The following is a 20,765-nucleotide window of genomic DNA, read 5'->3' on the forward strand; positions in this document are numbered from 1 at the left end:
TTCTCTGGTTGCTGATTGCATGTTTCATCTTGGTACACGTCATTAAGTACGGTCGTCCCTCGTTCTTTTTTTCAATAATAAATCATGCTGTTAAACGTGGCCTATCATTTTACAAAAAATGTATATTTAAGATAATTGTACATATGTTTGCCTAAATTTAAGAATTTTTCAAGCATAAAAATGACAAGTAAAATCAAATAAATATAAAGCATTCAGACGTTGTGATATGTAGTATTCCACACTGGTCACTAGGTGTCAGTAATGCTGGGTGAGACAAGCACCAGGCTTGACGGTCGGAACAACAGCCTTTTATTGCAGGTTTGGATCATCTCACAACAGGCACAATAAGCCCTAATATGGGCTACTGTGGCAGCCATAACCCATGCCAACGTAAAACTCAACTCTGAACCTGCGATGTCACTTCCTGTCCACCCCCAATTCAGCTCCTCTAGCACCGGAACTCTTTTACAGCAACACACAAGCATGAGTCATGTGTATGTCTACTATATTGGCTAATACAAGTGTATGGGTGACTATAGGGGTGTTATTGCATGTCTAAAAAGCTCTGTTAAAAACCATATGGTTGTAAACAGGTTTTGTATGCTGCAGCAAGGAAAATAAGGAATCAAGAATCCTCCTTAATGGAAATTCACGTATCACAGTCAGGCGTGGAACAAATTAACAGCCATAAACGAGCAATTAGGTATTTAGTTCCTCAGCGCATGAATTGTGACGGTGTAGCGTTGTCCCATAGCCGTTACTGTTGTCACGTTAATACCAGAAATGACGTTCGCAATGTTTACCAGCTGCTACGTTTTGTGATGAATTGCAACCACACGAGGTAAGTCTCCCCCCTCCCTTCATACCTGTCAACATGTGCCTTTATAAATATCCTGGAAAAATAAGGGATCTTCCAGAAGGTCTCCCACTGGTGTTATTTTACTGTCGTGCTTCTTTTATTTTGAAGGCCAAACTTTCGCGGCTACCGGATGTATTAGGCCGATGCTGGGCGAGTGTTCCCGAAAACACCTGAGAGGAGAGGAAGATGTCACTGCGCAATACGTACCCGGAACGCAATCGGTTCAACTGGGGTTTACACATGCAGAACGCATCTACATCTGGTCGGCCTATTTTTCGGCAGTCACGTCAGGCATGTGTAATCTACGACATCCGATCTATTTTACGGCAGCAAGTGCCCCCCCTCCACTCTCGAAAACGTTAAGATAGATGGAAATTTGGGAAATAACAATCTTTTTTTCTTACATCCATGGTCCAAGTGGACAATTAAAGCCCTCTTTTCTTTGTTCCATAAATTATTTTACGTTTTTTTTCACCACTGAAAAAAACACATTTGCTAGGAAGATATGTTTGGATAGATGGTATTTCCCCATTTAGAAAAAAACGGAAAAAGCTCGAGATGAATCCACCACTGCACCCTACTTGTGGTTGTTTACATTGAAATATAACTACACTTTATGTTTTATTCGATTTATGTATGTTACACGTAAACGTATATGACGTTTATGTCTGCGCTACGTGCATTGCGCAAGTTTTTACGTAGCTCAGTCTAAACATCCCCATGCTAACGAAGTATTTTAACAAGATTAACAAGAGTCGCTTATAAAATAACCCCCCAACATATTACATATATGAAGAATGGTTAATAACCATTTATGTTTATACATTTAAAAAAACTACTACAGCACGTGACGTCGCAGAAGCGCTGTCGTAAAAAATAGCTAGAGAAAGAGACGTAGTCCTTGCGGATGCGCGGGACCGACTGCGTTCTAGGTACGTATTGCGGAGTGACAGAAGGTATGGAGCGTCTTCCTCGTCGTAGCCAAGATATCCGCTATTGCGGGTGCGTACATCCGTGTACTGCATTTTGTACCTCCTCAGTGTGAAGGCGAAGAGAAAGTATGGAAGTGCGCGAATTGGAACACAACCGACATTTTTTTTCTGTGTTCACCAAAATGAGTTCCTATTTACTCACGGTATAAAAAGGGGGAAGTCGTTTGAGTGACAACACACTAAATAAGCAATATGAAAAGACACCAAATGGAGGATATTTATTACACGTTGCATACACGTGAATGCATTGTAATTAAACCAGATAACCTTCAAGCTACATGTGACAAACTTTTCCTTAAACTTACTTCCAGTTTCACACAAGATTACAACCTCGGGCATATGGAACACTTGATGTTACACAATGTTAGGACACAGGTGTATAACAATGAACACGTTGCTCTACAACTTGTAGCCCAGTCCAGATCTGCTGATGTGGCAGAAGAGCGTCATGGCGAAGCACATCCCTAACACCTGGCAACAAAACACACGACAACTGTTAGTCTGGACAGACCTCAACATCTCAGGCAAATGGCACACTTGCATACTTAGAACTTTACACTGCAAAATGCGGTACACTGTCGGGACTCGGATACTGCACTCAAAGAGGCCAAAATGGTGAATGTGCAGTGATGGACCCTTACCATCGTCAATAGCTGCCATCTTGGCTACGCAGTGGAAGGGGAGGGACTAACTTGAAATAATGGCAGCTGAGGAGCAAACAGTGCACTGATGGAAGTGTACTGACGCACGTACAGTAATTCCTTGTCACTTCGCCCTTCTAATTTTGCAGCTTCACTCTATCACGGTTTTTCAAAAATATATTAATAAATCATGCTGTTTTGTGGTTGAATATGACCTATTTGTTATTGACACATTAGAAATTATTTAAAAAGCATAAAAATGGCTAAACGAAGTAAAATACAAATATAAGGCATTCAGAAGACTCATTCAAAGACGACGTGATCTCTACACTGGTCACTAGGTGTCCTCTGACGTCTCTTGCTGTCCGCCTCACCCACAGTTCCCCCCGGCACCAGAACACATTTAAAGCCACACACACAAGCGTGAGTCTTATTTGTCTTATTTTCTCTTTGTATGTTGACTATATTGGGTAATAGGAGTGTAAAGGTGACTATAGGGATGTTATTTCATGTCTAGAGGGCTTCAATAATGATAAAAGGTGTGTTTAGGTTTTAAACAGCTTTTCTATGCTTTTAACTACAAAAATATTCAATTTATAAATAAGAGAGCCTACTTCACGTAAATTCACGGGATTCAAGGGATTACTGTATACCATTAGAGACACAGCCTTACATGATCATCGACACTTTAGCTTTTAGTTTCAGTCTTTAGGCTTTTCTTTTTTTTTTATTTGCCTTTCCATTTTTTTACAAGTTGCGTCTGATGAATTTGTGGGCAGTTAAGCTTTGTCATTGTGTTGTGATGTGCTATTTCTTTCCAGTCGCTATATGAGGTAGAAAAACAGGAACGAGAACCAGTCAAGTTTGAAAAACACCAGAGCAGATGTTGCCTTAAGAGAAAACTCATCATGGGAGTGAATGTCTTATCATTTTTGGCCTTGTAACGATGTATTTTATTTATTTTGTAGCTATCGATAAGCTTGTGTGGATATTTGAACCACTCCATTATATTTCCTATATGCCACTTAGGGGAGTTGATGAGTTCAAGTCCAGCACTAAACTGTATAGGACACATTTAAAGTAGGGATGCGCTGATCGATCGGCCACCGATCAAAATCGTCCGATTTCAGTGAAAAAGCACATCATCGATCACCTCTGGCTTGTACTATTGCTGCATGCCTTCCTTTCCTTCACACTGCAAAGGCGTGCCAAACCCAAAACAATCATGTCTGCCGTGTGGGGCTTCCCTGCCGTTTGTGTGAGTCATATACATTTTGGACCCTGCAAAACATGCCACGAAAAATATCTGGCCGGGGTGTCACGTTATAAAGCTTTCATTTAATACGCCGCTTGAAGAACAAACACTTGTCGGAGGATGGTGAGTTTTCCAGGCTCACCACGTGATCAACAGTCAAAAGGCAGTAATGTAGCCAACGCTGGGCACTCGCCCGTGTGTGCTTGGCAGTCACAAGTCTAAAGCAAATAACCCTAAAAAAGAATTGAATTAACTGAACGAGATGACCATCCTTCGTCAGCGGCGGAAGACAACGTGTTCGCCGGCTGCCCTCTCACTTGGAACCCACCTACGTGCTACTGGAAGTCCTGCTAGACCTCCACCAACGCACTCGATCTCACGTCCAAACTCTCATCCTCTGTAAGTTTCACCAGCGATATGTTCTCTTGAAAAAATAAGTCAAATGTTTTTGTCTAAATGAAACTGATTCTATGGTTCCCTTTTTCATATATAACCAATAGAAAAAGTCAAAATTGACACTTTTATGTGATGGTATCAGGCGATTTCACTCGTGGATGACTGCTATTTGCGTCAGCAACATTAAACCCTGATTGGAGCATCCCGAAGTTCAAATCCTCTTGATGCTGGTTATGCTAGCTTTCCTTGTAGCTCTTTTGTGGTGTTCCTTTTGCGTTAAAAACAATGTTACTTTACCTCGATAATGCAAAGGACAATCACAGAAATCCCAGTGCTGAGGAAATTTTCTTCAAACCAGTTTTTCAGCGTGTCCAAACAGCCCTGCAAGCCAAAAGCAAAGTGTGTTTTACACTCGAACTGCTGCCATCCATCAGTACGTTTCCATGCACACAATATTCATGTATTCATCAGAGTGTAGCAAATATTGTGAAAACCTATGAGACTTCTTTTCAGATTGCCAATTCTGAATGAAGGTCCTTTTGCGGTGACCCGTTTATCGTGGTTAATTGGTTCCGTGATAAGCGCATTTCCCAAAAGTAGGATTCCTTATTTATAAATGGAATATTTTAGTAGTTATGCCAAAGAAATCATGTTTACATCCTTCTAAATATGTTTTTTAGCATGATTAGAGCCCTCTAAAGATGACATAACACTTATTGCCGCTTTTACACCCCTATTACCCAGTTTAGTAGACATAAATAAGACTTGTACTCGTGTGTGTGTTGCTATAAATGTGTTCCCTAGGGGAGCTGAGTGGGGGTGGACAGGAAGTGACGTTGGGGGATCAGAGTTAAGTTTTAGCCCAACGTGGGTTACGACCACAGCAGTAGCGCATGTTAGGGATTGTTGTGCCTGTTGTGAGATCATTCAAACCTGCAATAAAAGCCTGTTGTTTTGGCGATCAAGTCTGGTGCTTGTGTGTCTCAGCCAACATTACAGTAACATTACTGACACCTAGTGACCAGTGTAGAATACTACATATACGTATATATTGAGTTCATTTAGCCATTATGCTTGAAATGACCAGTCCAGGGTGTACCCCGCCTGTTGCCCGAAGTCAGCTGGGATAGGCTCCAGCATGCCCCCATGAGGGGAAGCGGTATAGAAGATGGATGGATGGATGGATGGATCCTTAATTGAGGCAAAAATATACATACAATTTGTTTGTGCATCTTTTTTGGCTCCGTATTCAACCGTGAAACAGCATGATTTATTCATTCATATCTTTGTGAAAAAACAAAGAGTGAAGCCACGACATTCGAAGCGCGAAGTGGCGAGGGATTACTGTACTTTCATTTTGACATTAAAATCACCTAAAAAGGGGTCACCATATTTACAATATTCTGCTTCATAGAGGAATATTGTGTGTTTTACTCATTCCATTTGTCAAAAGACAACCCCTTCAGTAGCGGCCATATTGATCATTTTGTTTTTTCAAGGCACACAGAATATTGTGTTCTATGGCTATATAAACATGGAACCTACCAAATGAAAGATAAGACTCGTCTTTCAGCAGGAAAAATTGTTAGTTTCTACCGTTTTCCATTATTTAGTAATCAGCAGTAGAACATATGTAAGTTTCAGTTTGATAACGCCAACAAATATTTACAATTTTCACATTTGCAACTAAACTGCGTGCGTATGTGTTAAAATGTCCCGACGATACGTAACTTTCTGCACGCTACACTCCTCCATGCTCTTCCACTTCCTCCTTGCTGTCGAGTGTGTTTTTACATGCAAACGAGCTTATCAAATGCACTTCTGCCACCTTGTGGCCGTTTTTATGGCTTAAAACTGCCTCTAAAAAGTGACATCTTTTACTGTGCAGTTGCGTGATCACCTCTTTTTGCCTCTCACGCAAAAAAACGCAAAAGACGTATAAATACGTCTTTGGGATCGGGCGTTAGGATTTATAAAAACGTATAAGTACGTCTTTGGTATTGAATGAGTTAAAGGTGGTGAGTGTGTACCTTGAGTCTGTACGTTTGACACTGTGAAGTACTCCGTACTTCGTTGAGGCAGCAGGATTTGGGGACATTGTCTCCCCAGTCTGACGCATTGTGAACCCCGCAGCAATCAAACTAGAAGAAGATTCAGGGAAAGACGTTCATCAGAGACTGCAATGACAAGAAGGGTTTGTTGGGAGTATTTCATGTCCCACCATTTCCTGAACCAGATCCCACTCGCTGAGGAACTCCTTGGGGTCTTCTCCTTTTGCCTTCTCCAAACCTTTGTTCAGGTCATTCTCCACCCACGCCGCGATCTAAACCATGAGGCCGCGTGCGAGTCATGTGCGCGTACGTGTTTGTGCATGTGCGCGCCGGGCGGGGCCTTACCTCGTGCTCATACATCAGAAGTAAGCATGCAGCTGTCAGCTCCACCAGCAGAAGGAAGAAGAGCATCAGGAAGAACTGACAACACACACAAGTTTACTCTTTCAGCTCTGCAGCTTTTAACCGTTTACAAGAAATGATACACCAGCTGCATGTATTGCTGTTATGATACACATGCATGTCACACTGACTCGCTATGATTGCTATCTGCTTGAGGCTAGAGGCCTCTTGCCTCCAAAAACAAGTCCTCCCCATGCTTATCACCTGATGCAAATAGTCTGGCGTCGAGGCATGTGAGTCTGCCCTTCATCGTCTCTGTTCCTCACGGGAGGAGATCTCCCCTCGAATATAGTCACTAATGTGAATTGTCAGGCATTTTCTCCAGAACCCGTCTGTTCAGGTTGTATTGATTTGTCTCCTTGCATGCAAGTTTTATTCAATTGTACCTCTCACTATTCTCAAAGAACTTGTCTCGTCTATTTTGGACTCAGCAGCAGATTTTCCCTTGACAATAGTGCATCATATCCCTGATCTGATTGGATCATTTTGAAGAAACGTAGTGGTTTCCAAACAACTTAAGATATATCAAATTTGATTGTTTTATTTGATGATGTTTGTATTACTGCGATTGGCTGGCGAGCAGTCCAGGGTGTACTCCGCCTCTTGCCCAAATTCAGCTGGGATAGGCTCCAGCATACCCGCGGCCCTAGTGAGGATAAGCGGCATAGAAAATGAATGAATGGATTATTTGTATTATTTTATTTAATATTATTTCTATGATGTCATACTGTATATTGGGCGTGTCCAAATGTTTTCCGGCGAGGGCTACATGGTGAAAAATCAAAGGATGCGAGGGCCACTTTAATATTTTGTAAATATGATGCTTTTTGTTTGTTGCTTTTTTCCCCCCCATTTATTTTCCAAATATTTCTTCTTAAATAATCCTAGTAAATTTTCTTTTCATAATATTATGACTGTGTATAGTTTCACTTTACTCGAATATTCTTCTTTCCACAACCAAATTTTCCAAAAATTCAAACTTCATTTTGATTACGACTTTTAAAAATAACATTTCTTGAATAGTTCAACTCTATGCTACTAAAAATGACATTATTTTTCCTCATAATATTACGTGTATTCTTGCAAAAAAAAAAAAAGTGACTTTCTCGTTGGATTACAATTTTTTTTCTTTTCATATTTTTATTTGATGCTTGTAAAATAGCTGCAATTTTTTTCCCCATTTTTGCTGTTTTTTTTATTTTAAATTTATATTTTTAGAATGTACTGCGGGCCAGTAAGAAAACACTGTATATTGCTGCGGGCTGCAAATAGCCCCCAGTCCGCACTTTGAACACCCCTGCTATATGTTATATGATATTTAAATGTATTTGATATTTAAATGTATTTCATAAACGAGTGCTCTAAAATACATATACGGTATATATTATATAATATAAACACATACTGTATATACATACATATTGGAAACATTTGTACGTTTTGGTTTTCACAAGACGTTTTGGAAAGAGTTACTAAGAAAAAGCAAGGTTCGACTTGACTGTTCACCAATAAAAGAGCATCTCTATGAAGATGTACTTCATATGCGTGCGGTACCGTCAACAACAGGCAGCGGTTTTCCTTCAGAGCGCCCAGGAAGCCCAGGAAGGAAACGCACGTGATGATGATGCCGCTGATCAGCAGCATGTTGGCCAGATTGAAGTTGGCCAGCGAAGGCGTGATAGCTGTCAGTTTGAAGTTTACCATCATGTAGACGCCGAAACCCAACACAGCCACGCCGGATATCTGAAAGGCACATCATGAAATATCAAACTTGTCCCTAAGCGGCGTACAGTCGGATCCCCGCACATTCGTGATTCATCATTCCCTCGCAAATTCTCCAATTTATAGTCCAAAGCTATTTTTTCAGAAAACAAACATGTCTCATTCACCGTGAGTAGTTTATAAAAAAGTGTACATCATACATGTATCACTGTTAAAGACACACATTTGTACATGTTTATGTCTTTATGCAGGCCAAAAGAAATAAATATGTAATGTGGCTGAGTAGTTAGCATGTTGGCCACACAGCCAGGAGATCGGGAAGACATGGGTTCGAATCCCCGTTGGTCATCTGTGTGGAGTTTGCATGTTCTCCCCGTGCATGCGTGGGTTTTCTCCGGGTACTCCCGTTTCCTCCCACATTCCAAAAACATGAATGTTAGGTTAATTCTGAATGTGAGTGTGAAAGGTTGTTTGTCTATATGTGCCCTGCGACCAGTCCAGTGTGTACCCCTCTCAACTGGGATAGGCTCCAGCATACCCTCGCGATGGATGGATGTCTTTATGCTTCTCTGAGAATGTTTTTTCATCAAACGCTGAGCACTTTGAACGCACCGTAGTTGATGTGAGACGCAAAAGAAGTAGAACCTTGGTTAGCGTCATGAACCCGTTGCAGAAGGTCTGACTGAAACCGAAACGTACTCTAAGTGAATACATTTTTCCCATAAGAAATCATGTAAATCCAATTCATCCGTTCTAGAAAGCCAAAAATGTTAACGCAAAACAAGTTTTTACAGTTTAAAATTACAGTTTTACATGCAGGAAACAATTCTAAATCCATATAAATGATGAATGAAAGGGATAAATGAACATTTCAGGTTACTTTTACCTTCATTAAAGACATGATTGTTGCCAAAGACACGATGTGGCAGCGAGATCAACACAGACACCACCTTTTGTGTTTTGTCATGAGTTATTTCTTGAATAGTGTTTCTCACCTCCAGTCTCCAAGTCTCCAGTCTCCTCAATAACCCGCAACAGAGCCAAAGAAAGTTGCAAGTGCCAGCATTTTAATAAAGAAGGAGAGAAACGCTACTGAATTCAAGAAATAACTCATAGCAAAACACCAAGATGGTGTCCGTGTTGATCCCTGTGCCACACCGTGTCTTTGCCAACGATCACATCTTCAATGAAGGTAAAAGCAACCTTAAATATTCATTTACCCTTTCGTTGGTCATTTCTATGCATTTAGAATTGCTTGATGCATGTAAAATTCTAGACTTGTGGCGTAACTGTGAGCAAAGATCTACAGACTCAACCACTGATGACATCATAGACGGGAAACGGTGCTGACTCACACTTCCTGTTTCCATGTATTAGCAAGCTGGTAACAAGGACGCTGGACTCATGCAGTGTATTTTAACACGACAAGACGCGCGTCATATTGTATGCTAACTGGAAAATGTACGGAAACATAGGCAAAATTTTGCCGTACATTTTTGATTTAAACCAAAACAAAAAAACCCGCTAACCGGGGCGTACGCTGACCGAGGTTCCACTGTAGGCATTTTCATGACTGCTTCAATTACTCACAGACTGCCTTACCCCCACGACAAGTTTTGTATCGTGTGTGTGCTACAGGAAATGGTTGAGGATTCTTTTCGGTTAAGGAAGTGAATCAGATATTTAGTAGTACTTCTCTTTACAATGAAGTATGCTTTGTATGTACTGATGAAAGTTGTAGTATTTGTACGTACAAAACAAAGGAAGTTGGCGACACACATGGTGTACTTTAAGCACTTTAGGCAGCCGTTGGTCATGGCGAGACGTTTCCGTGAAAACCTGAAACAAGATGACGACAAAGCAAAAAGAGAACATCGTTGTGACGATACAACGTGAATCGTATGCCACAACAGCTGTGACGATGCAACATTAACAGGCAAGATGCGAGGTCGGGCGTTCTGACTCATTTCCTGTCTGTCCTCCCTAGTTTACAAACAAACTCTTTAAAAATACATGTTTTACACGTCGTATGACCTTTTACTGCTGTTAACATTGCTCGGATGTGGAGATGTTGGAATTTCCACAAGTGTCAAATAAACTTCAAATCAAAACATGAACCTGAGACAAAAAAAATGAAAATCTAGTCTTAACTTTGGCTAATAATAATAATAATAACATACTTAGAGAAGAATCTAAAACATTATAGAGGACAATTTGCACAAGTACACTACTTAGTTGCGCAAATATGTGAAAATACAATGCTATTTTTCTTTAGAAGTCACATATATCATAAATATATCTCATTTATGATGATTAAAAAAACCTATCTATAATTTTTCTTCAAAGACTCCAAACAAAGGGAGACCTTACCCGTCCGTGAAGGAGATATTTATCGCGTTCGGGTGAACTCTGCTGCTGCTGCTGCTTTCCACTTCCCCTTCTTTTTGCCGACTGTGTCGTGCTTCACAGGGCTTTCAGCGTGACTTCCTCTTTCGTTATATCGGGTGTGAGCGAGAAAATAACACAGCAGCGCTTCCAGCTTCAGTGGCACCCTGTACAAAAAAAAACAAAACACAAAACAGCATTGCTGAAGCACTCCACTTAAGAAAGCAGGAGAACAATCAAGGCTAACTATCTACGGCTACATTGATTTCAATGGAGGAAGCCAAAGTACTTTGTTGTCAAAGACATCAAAGAACTGGACAAATATTAAAGATGATATCATCCTGTCCAAACACAAACACACAGAAACAGATGTTACTGCAAATGAATGAGAACAAATCAACGTGTTAGCAAATTACAGTAGCAGATGAACACCAACTTGTACTCCTGGCCAACTAGCAAAAAACCACTGTGCTGGTCCAGACACTCATGGAGTGGCAGCCAATCAAACGTTAGCATGAAAGCGCAGAGCCAATTGATGAGCTCTTAAGGGATACAGGCTTCAGTTTAAGTGTCTGTTTTCGGTGCTCGTGCTTGACCTATCTCCTTTTAATATAGCGCAACATTGTTTTTGGACAGTTAAAAACTGCACGGGACCTTTTGAAAAAGTGCAGAGGGCACGTTTGTCCCCCGCCATCATAAATGGCTCTGGATTCTTATGGGTTAATAGCAGTAGCTCGTTTTGTCCAGAAGAGGGAGGCAGTGACGCGTCACTATTTAGATTAAAATGTCCATCCATCTTCCTCCGCTTATCCAGGTTGTGGGGGCAGCAGCCTAAGCAGAAACAATGATAATACCCCACGACTTTCTACAGCCAGTGTAATGTCTTTAATGTAGGTGTGACATCATCTTGATAATCCCACAATAAAATACAGAGAAATGTCATAATGTATGCGGAGGCGCTTGCAGCGCTCACCTCATCCTAAAGAGGTGGGAGCACGTGTGAGCTGGAAGGTGCTCGTAAATCTGCCATCCTTCCTTTTTTTGTATGTTTTGACAGCAGCAGCACCAGCTGGAGAGACTTTTACACAAAGATAGGGTGCATGTACAGTCATCTCTTGCCGTTTTGTGCTTCCAATTTCGCGGCTTCATCCATCCATCCATTTTCTATACCGCTTCATCCTCATTAGGGTCGCGGGGGCATGCTGGAGCCTATCCCAGCTGACTTTGGGCGACATGTACACCCTGGACTGGTCGCCAGCCAATCAGGGCACATATAGACAAACAACCATTCACACTCACATTCATACCTATGGACAATTTAGAGTCTCCAATTAACCTCACCTGCATGTTTTTGGGAATGTGGGAGGAAGCCGGAGTGCCCGGAGAAAACCCACGCGCACACGGGGAGAACATGCAAACTCCACACAGAAATGCCCAAGGGAGAATCGAACCCAGGTCTTCCCGATCTCCAGGCTGTTCCTGTATTGGCCAACGTGCTAACCACTAGACCACCGTGCGGCCCCACGCGGCTTCACTATTTTAATATTACGATTATTAAAAACTATTTTAATTATTAAAATATGATGTTTCGTGGTTGAATACGCCCTATTATGAGTAAACAAATTGCATATTTAAGCAAATGTTATGGATTTTTTGCCTAAATTAAGCTTTTTCAAGCACAGAAATGACTAAATGACGTCAAATACAAATATAAGGCATACAGAAGACGCATTCAAAGATGTGATATGTAGTACTCTACGTTAACCACTAGGTGTCAGTAATGTTACTGTAATCTTGGGTGAGACACACAAGCGCCAGACTTGATCAGCAGAACAACAGGCTTTTATTGCAGGTTTGAGTGATCTCTCTGTTGTGGTTGACGTCGTTTGTCCGCCTGTCTTTTTGTACACAACCGTGTTTGCCCTCTCCCCTTACCTTATTGTCCAACAATGAGACAAAATGTATGTAAATAATGGCCATACATTTATAATATATTCATTTTTACCTATATGGTGTATCACTGCACAGTTGCAATTCAGTACAGTGTGTGGATTTTTGGTCTCATTCCCATCTTATTCGCCATAAGTGGGTTATCATTTTTAAATATGTGATAACACAGGTCAAATATACACCATCCATGTACCACTTTTGGAAAGCGAAGTTTATGTCATGAAACTTCACTGATTATGTTTTTTCCTCCACTGTTTTTTCTCTTTGTTCAGCGGTCCTTGAACGCACCACAGTTGTGTTCCGTGACAGGCAAAAGTTTGTTTGGCGAGGTTAGCACGAGCTTCCACAGTCCTTAGCGCTAGCCGAGTCAACAGAAAACGTGGACCAATGTCACGCTTTTAAATGTTTTTTTTTTTGATGACCGATGACCAAACGGTGTTGCAAGACAAGATTGGGTGTCAGGAAGCCATGGAGTTTTGTTTGCATGGAGTTCATGAAAACTCAAAAAAGTGTGTCCAATGGTCTCCAATTGGAACACCTTAAGAACATCTAATCCTAACTTTAGAAAAACCCTTGTAAAATACTCCATGTTTGTAGTAACATTGTAGCGCCAATGTGTTTTCCAGTCCATACATACAAATTAGTTATTTTGATGACGCTTGTCTTAAAAAAATATAGAAAACCCCCCAAAAATATCCTTGTTTTTCAGTTTATCCAAACCCCCAGTAGCACTTAGACCAGGGGTGTCCAAGTTTTTTTCCCCCCGTGGGCCACAGACTGGAAAATGAAAGGATCCAAGGGTCACTTTAATATTTTGTAAAGATATGCTAAAAAGATATGCAGTATGTTTCACGAAAAAAAACTGCATCTCAGCTTTGTGATATAGGTGAATGATAAATGAGCATATTATTAGTACGAATGTCCCCCCCCCCCCCCCCGCCCCCCATTTTTCCTGTTTTTAAATGTCCAAATATTGTAACTGTGTTCTTCAATAATCTTGGTAAATTGGATTTTCAGAACATCATGACTTTATTCCCATAATATTATAAGATTTTCCAAAAAGTTTTGTTTTTCATAATATTACAACTTTAAAAAAAAATAATATTTTTTCTATAATATTTCATTCAAATAATTTTTCCTCATAATATGACGAGTTTATTCAGGTAAAATTACAACATTTTTCCAACTTTTTTTTGCTTAATATTTTGACTTTATTCTTGTAAAATTACATCTTTTTTCCATTTCTGCTGTTTTTTTTTGTTTTCTTTTCCCCCCCAACTATTTTCTACTTTGTTCTTGTAAATGTTCTTTTCATAATTATGACTTTATTTTTCCTCATAGTGTTTGGACTTTATTCTCGTAACATTATCACTTTTTCCCGTAACTTAATTTTCCAAAAATGACAACTTTATTAGTTGCTTTGTTTTGTTTTTCATAAAATTACGACTTAAAAAAGCATTTTTTTCTTTAATAATTCAACTTTATGCTACTAAAATGATGTTACTTTTCCTCATAATACTAATATGATATTCTCGTTAAATTATGACTTTTCTTGTTAGATTAGAACATTTTTCTCTTAATATTTGACTGCTGATTTTTCCATTTTTGCTGGTTTTTTTTTGGTTGTTTTGTTAAATTTTATTTTTAGAATGTGCTGTGAGCAAATAAAAAATAAAAAACAGCCACAGGCCACAAATGGCCCCCTGGCCACACTGTGGACACACCTGACTTAGACAGACTGTCTGTTGGAGAGAAAAAATCAGCTTGCTTGCTTTCAAAAGAACCGTACCTCAACTCCAACTGTTTCAAGGACAGCTTTGAGAACGACTTGTGAGGCGAAATTAGAAAGGGTTAAAGTGGTGATGAAACCGTCACACTGCCATGCTAAAGGAAATGACGCCCATGCTGTCATTTCTCCATCAAATGTGACTTCATTTCTATTTGCTGCGTACTGCTTTCCAGTCACTTCGGGCACAGTAAGCTTTTATGCGTTTGTGTCCCAGTTCTCGAAGGGGAGACCTGGAACGTTTTCTGTTTACGCCTTGACTGTGATAACATTTTCCCCGCTGAATCACAGGCAGTGCTGTGTAGAGGTGCCACTTTTCCCCGCCGCTAACAGGACACTCTCTGTCGGTCGGCCATACCGGCAGCTCCCACACTAAAGTCCCTTTGAAATGTTTTGTTTGTTTATTCCACGGTAGTAAATAGGCAATATACAGTTTAGGAAACCTCAGATTCAGTGAGGAGAAAGCCAGCATCAGTGTGGATTGCTCTCCCTGCAACCTCATTTTTTGCTGTTGTTCTGTTTGTCAGATTGTGAGCAGCCAGAATAAGTTTGTGTGACATTTTGCAACCCTGTCGTGCTCTCTTGTGACCCCTATTTTCACTCTTGCTCTTCAAGACCTCTCAAAAAGCAAAGAACACAGTGGATTTGCAAAGCTAATTTGAAACTAGATGACGTGTGTGAAGCTGAAGATAAACTGAATGTTGAACTATTATAGAAATGTGTCGAAATCTATTCACCTAATGAGGATCAAACAAGCAACCATCGGGTTGGGAGACGCCCACACTACAACCTGCGCCAGCCACCGTGCACACAATAAACAGAATGTTACAATGTAAAATGAATTTCTACCAATAGGGCGTGTCATTGAAATTCATTTTCAATGGGAAAAATGTCACAGAAAACGTTGAATTATGAAAAATTCGGGGTCAGAATGAGGTTATAAAAGAGCGTCAGACTCGGTGTGACTGTGTGGGGATGCTCCACTGTTTCGAAGCACAGTAGAGAACGCCGCTACCGTCATAACAGAGGCGTGCTTGCTCTGGTGTGCATGCGGTAATTACACAAAAACATTTAACGTTATTAATGAAATAAATTAGTTACCGCCATTAACGTGTTATTTTTGACCGCCCCAAAAAAATCTATATTCCAGTTTATACGGATATTGATACAAAAACAAAGTCGGGGGGTTGTTTACGAAGGTTCCTGTGTGATAAAGACGAGACAGAGAAGCAAGCTTTATGCGACTAAGTTCTGCAGAAAAGTCGTATTTTACCGGACATTGGGGCGTTTGGTACCGTTAGGTTTCATATTTGGCTGTGTTGTCGCATTTTTCTGCCTTGTTTTTGTTTGATTGCAAACGTGTGGAGCAGGTTGATACAGAGCTGATGCCAGGATGGAGGAATGTCAACGCTTCATGAAGAAACATTAACAGTGAAGTATAAAGACATAAACATGCAACAGTGGGACATGTATGCTTGACATTTACAGCTATTAAGTATTTCTAAATCAACAACTTAGGGTGAATGATATGTCTTTTCTCTGGAAAAAACGGCTGGAGGAGAAAAAATCTAAACAATTTCTTTTCTTTTTTTTAAAAAAACAAATCCACAAATCTGTGCAGGGACTGTACTGTATATATATACAGTATACATATTAGTACACACAAACACATCATCCATCTACTCCATCTTGTGCGGACCCAGGCTAAATTTTAGCTATCCCATTTTGACCAAGTCAAAATTGTGCCCGTCCCTGCCATTGGGATTGAAATGAAAATATATCCACCATGATGTAATATACTCCTACCTATGAAATGTGATACTCTGCTGGTGATGATGGTTGAGGGGGGTTGTCTGTGCCTCCAGCATGAAGAGTATGTGCATAGAGGAAAAATGGAAGCCATCCAGGGTGGAAGGATGCGTGATGATGGCACCAACAGCTGTGTAAGGACACTAGTATGAGGAATGCAGCTGAAGCCTAAATTGCGTCTCTGGACAAGGCGCAGCCTTCACAGACATGTACAAGGACACAGCTCACACAGCCTACTACACCATACCACAAAGTTACCTTAATGTGTGCTTGCTGCCGACATGTAAAACATGAATACGTGTTCCAGTGTGCTGGAGGAAGCAACAGGACAACGCTGCAGTTCACAATGCTCGCTTGACCAAGGACTTCTTCACGGAGAGGAACATCACTCTGTCTCGCATCAAGCATGCCCAAAGCAATTTTTGAAGTGATTAACAAGAACGGTGGAGCTACTCATTACTGAGTCCTACTGAGAACATTTTTTGTTCTGTTTTGGAGAGTTTTTTGTTATTTTTTGAGCGATGGTCTTAAACTTTTGATCAACTGATAAACAGCCTATTTCAGTTTAATTGTTGTTTTCAATAAATTACTTTTTCAAAGTGCTTTTTGTCTCACTCCCCCTTCTTGTTTTTGCATATTGTAGCTCTACTTAAAACCTCATTAAGATCCAAATGTGCAAAATGCAAATTCGAGCAATTTTTCAACTGGTCTTAAGATTTTGATCAGGAGTGTATAATATTTTGTAGTTGGAGTATAGAAAACGTGTTTACAATCTTCTAAATCGGGGTTTTAACATTATTAGAGACCTATAGACATGAAATAACACACCTATAGTATAGTCACGTATATTACCCAATATAGTAGACACAATAAGAGAAAATAAGACATAATATAGACTCACACATTAGAAGAGATCATTGTTATTGTTCCTTGTTTACTTATGTTTTCTTGACAATACTTCCTGCGGTGGTTACTGTCTCATCAATGTAACATTACTGACACCTTGTGACCAGTGTAAAATACTACACATCACAACATCTTGGAATGTGTCTTCTGAATGCCTTATATTTGTATTTGACTTCATTTTGCCACTTTTATGCATACAAAATACATAACATGTGTTTCAATATGCATATTTTTTTTACTAATAATAGGCCATAATCAATCACAAAACAGAATGATTCATTCATTAATTCATATATTTTTGAAAAACTATGATAAAGTGAAGCCACAAAATCCGAAGCGGCGAGGAAACTGTTGAAATTGTTTACTGCAGATTGCACAAATGGTTCAAGACTGATGCAAGTTTAAAAATAGCTATGCAAATCCAGTCGGCAGAGAAAGCTGCAGTGATGAAGGGTTTTAACAAAATAATTAGGGCAGGTTGGGCGCCCACACCTGGTCAGGAACCAGCTGTATTTCTGTTCAGGTCAACTAACCTTTGCAGGATTCCACCTGCAGTATATTAACTTGACATGATAAATGTACTTCAGTGAATGAGTAAAAAGTGTAGAGGACATGTCTGAATATTGCAGACTTTTTAGACTTTTAAAGCACTGACCACAGGCACTACGGAGCGCTTATTCACGTTACTCACGTCTCTGTGCATTTTCTACCAAAGAATGGTTGGCACACGGCCAGGCTGGAAGCTACCGAAGTGGCACCCCCAACCCTCCTTTGACTATGATGCAGCATGGCCAGGACACACATCCTGCCTTTGTGGCAAAGGAATTTCAAGAATGTGGAATGTGGACCTTCTCTCTGCTGTTGCCCATCAAGGTGCTGACCACCACCACCCGCCTAAGACACGCCCACTCCAGAGCCCGGGTGGTTTCTCCAAAGCTGTCTGGGCGTTTGCTTATGTAAACGTTGTGGCGTGTGTCATGTACATGCACACAGAAACACAACCACTTTAGGCTTGACTGACAACACCTGCTCTTGGAAGGCAAGTGGTGTGCTGTCAGGCAACATCTAGCTAACTGGGCTTTTTTGTCTGAACTGAAGCCGACATCAAGAGCAAGAGGCAGGAAAGAGACTGTAAAGTCTGCACCACAGACATTTACACAGAACCAATGTCTATATTTAGACTGGAGTACCTTACCCAACCACCAGGTGGTGGGAGACAAAAACGACTAAATCTATAAGTCGGCCTCCTCCAAGGCATTTGAAACTTGCACCTGGAAGTTAAGTCGTACTTTTAACCCATATGAACCCATAACCATGCAGCAGAAATGACTATGAGGTCATTTAGTGAATTAAATAACAGTAATAGAAGCCTCAATTCTCAAGCCTGTTTTCTTTCCAGAACAGGTCAATGATAACATTCATGCATTTTCTATGCCACTTAATTCTCATTAGGGTTGCGGGGGTATGCTGGAGCCTATCCCAGCTGCTTTTGAGCGGGAGGCGGGCTACAACCTGGACTGGTCGCAGGGACATATAGACAAACAATCATTCGCACTCACATTCATACCTAAGGACAATTTAGCGTTGCCAATTAACCTAACATGCATGTTTTTGGAATGTGGGAGGAAGGTGGAGTACCCGGAGAAAACGCAAGCACGGGGAGAACGTGCAAACTCCACGCAGAGATGTACAACAGAGATATGTGGCTACCCATACCCAAGGTTTCAATATGTGAACATCCTTTTTTGAACACAGGAACAACATACGCTTACATATAAAGTAATCCCTCATTTATCGCTGTTAATTGGTTCCGGACTCGACTGTGTGTGAGAAGCAAATTTCCTACTTTCAGCATAGAAAACCTGTTTACGACAATTATACCGTTTTAACATTATTAGAAACCTCTAGCCATAAAATAACACTCCTATAGTCACACTGACAGTCCTACTACTCAATAAGCATACCCTATTAGCGTAAATAAGCCATTTAAGACATAAATAAGTCTCATACTAGTGCGTGTCGATGTAAATGTGCTAGGGGAGTTGCGTGGGGGGTAGGACAGGGTGAGTGAGTCGTTCTACAAGTTACAAGATTGAAATCAAAACAAAATGTCCCCATCTAACAGTGCTGGTGACTGCCCCACTACAAACACTTGGGATGAAAGTCCTGCCAGTCATGAGAAACCGACGCTTAGGCCAGTATTTCCTGGAATGTGGCCCGTTCGGAAAAAGGATGGGGGAACACAGGATGTCCTGAGCTGCATGTCCCACAAGCACACTGCGGTGTTGTTTCTCCATTTCAACACGCCGGCTGTGAAACGTGGTCACAATGATGGAGTATATTTCCTGCTCAGCATTTCCATCACACCTGTTGTTTTTCCAACCTGGATGACTTCAGTCAAACACGAGCATGAGGGTTACCCCATTCAACTGCCACATTTGACAGCAACATCCCCTGGACCATTTCATTACAACAAGACATAAATAAACATATAAAGGATCTTTGACAACTGTTTTTGCAGTACATCCAAGTGTTTTTTTTTTTTGTTTTTTTTTTGCAGTAGATCCTCAAAAACAGCCCAGTGCTCCTGTCATATTGAGGATCTTTGACTAACAATTTTGCACTACTGTGCGTCCTTAAAAACATCAGATTGCTCCTGCCATATAGCAGATCTTTGACTACCGTTTTTGCAGTACAGTACGTCCTTAAAAATGTCACATTGCTCCTGTCATATTGAGGAACTCTGACCAGCATACTTGCAGTATATCCTTAAAACAGCAGTGTGCTCCTGTCATATAGAAGATCTTTGACTAGCACTTTTGCAGTACATCCTGAAAAACAGCCAACTGCTCCTGTCATATAGAGCACTTTTGAATAGTGCAAGCGCAGTTTTTGCCATTTATCTGTTTGTTTGCGTTCAAAATAAATTGAAAAGTTCTGAATAAATTTGGATGAAATTTTCAGGAATTATCGATTATTGATCACCCCCAAAATTTTCAATACATTTTTGGGGTGATCTGTATCACCGTCTGGATGCAGGAATTTTTTAAAGGATTCTTTAACATTGCAAAATAGGACCATTTTGGGATTTGTGCATATAACTTCACAAAAAATGGTCAGAGCAAAAAGTACAGGACAAGTTTCCAATAGGTTCTACAAAATAAAAAAATGTAGGACTATTATCTCGGTGTGAATCACAATACGGGGGGAACTATGGTGCTTGGCGGAGGTTTGCGCTGTCTGAGCGCTACTCTAGTTTTTTTTTGCAGTAGTTACTTAAAAACACAGAAGCTCTCTTGTTATTGGAGGATCTTTGACTCATTTTTTTTTCCAGTATGTCCTTTGAAACAGCGCTCCTGTCATATAGAGGAGCTTTGACAAGCGCAAACATGTTGCTCATGTCTTTTTTTTAGCAAGCCTCCCTAGCCTTAACACTATAGAATGTATATACAACATACTGTACATACCTGCAAGTGTAACCTAGATATACAATTGATTGCAGACATCTGTGTGAATGCCACCTTCAGGACACTTTCTAGTTGCATCCCAGAGGGGGCGGAGTTGTGGGTGTCTATAAGTACAGGCCCTGTTGAGAGAAACTTCTTCGTGAG

At 40.5% G+C, this 20,765-nt stretch overlaps 1 protein-coding gene across 4 annotated transcripts; it reads right to left on the bottom strand.

Moving 5' to 3' along the window:
- Positions 1 to 2,015: 2,015 nt before the first annotated feature.
- Positions 2,016 to 20,639, bottom strand: zgc:64051 (leukocyte surface antigen CD53). 4 transcript variants are annotated; one of them, XM_054774628.1, is made up of 9 exons: positions 20,622 to 20,639; positions 10,689 to 10,870; positions 10,073 to 10,157; positions 8,151 to 8,339; positions 6,540 to 6,614; positions 6,365 to 6,466; positions 6,174 to 6,284; positions 4,441 to 4,524; positions 2,025 to 2,322 (listed from the first exon to the last, which is right to left on the bottom strand). In XM_054774628.1, the coding sequence occupies exons 3-9, from the start codon at positions 10,133 to 10,135 to the stop codon at positions 2,251 to 2,253; spliced, it is 696 nt and encodes a 231-aa protein (XP_054630603.1). In that variant the 5' UTR covers positions 10,136 to 10,157; positions 10,689 to 10,870; positions 20,622 to 20,639; the 3' UTR covers positions 2,025 to 2,250. The 4 variants fall into 4 exon arrangements, with proteins under 4 accessions (XP_054630604.1, XP_054630603.1, XP_054630601.1 ...); XM_054774626.1 differs by lacking the exon at positions 20,622 to 20,639 and adding an exon at positions 16,246 to 16,360; XM_054774625.1 differs by lacking the exon at positions 20,622 to 20,639 and adding an exon at positions 11,120 to 11,266.
- Between the last annotated feature and the right edge of the window lie 126 nt (positions 20,640 to 20,765).

The sequence above is a fragment of the Dunckerocampus dactyliophorus genome, chromosome 4, assembly GCF_027744805.1.
Source record: "Dunckerocampus dactyliophorus isolate RoL2022-P2 chromosome 4, RoL_Ddac_1.1, whole genome shotgun sequence".
NCBI classification, from domain to species: Eukaryota; Metazoa; Chordata; class Actinopteri; order Syngnathiformes; family Syngnathidae; genus Dunckerocampus; species Dunckerocampus dactyliophorus.

Excerpts from the sequence above, each read along its gene's own strand:
- zgc:64051 (XM_054774628.1), bottom strand. The coding sequence starts at position 10,135 with ATGACCAACGGCTGCCTAAAGTGCTTAAAGTACACCATGTGTGTCGCC. Across the intron at positions 6,467-6,539 it reads TTCTGATGTATGAGCACGAG|ATCGCGGCGTGGGTGGAGAA; the intron begins GTAAGGCCCCGC and ends CTCATGGTTTAG. Across the intron at positions 2,323-4,440 it reads TTGTCCTTTGCATTATCGAG|GTGTTAGGGATGTGCTTCGC; the intron begins GTAAAGTAACAT and ends TTTTGTTGCCAG.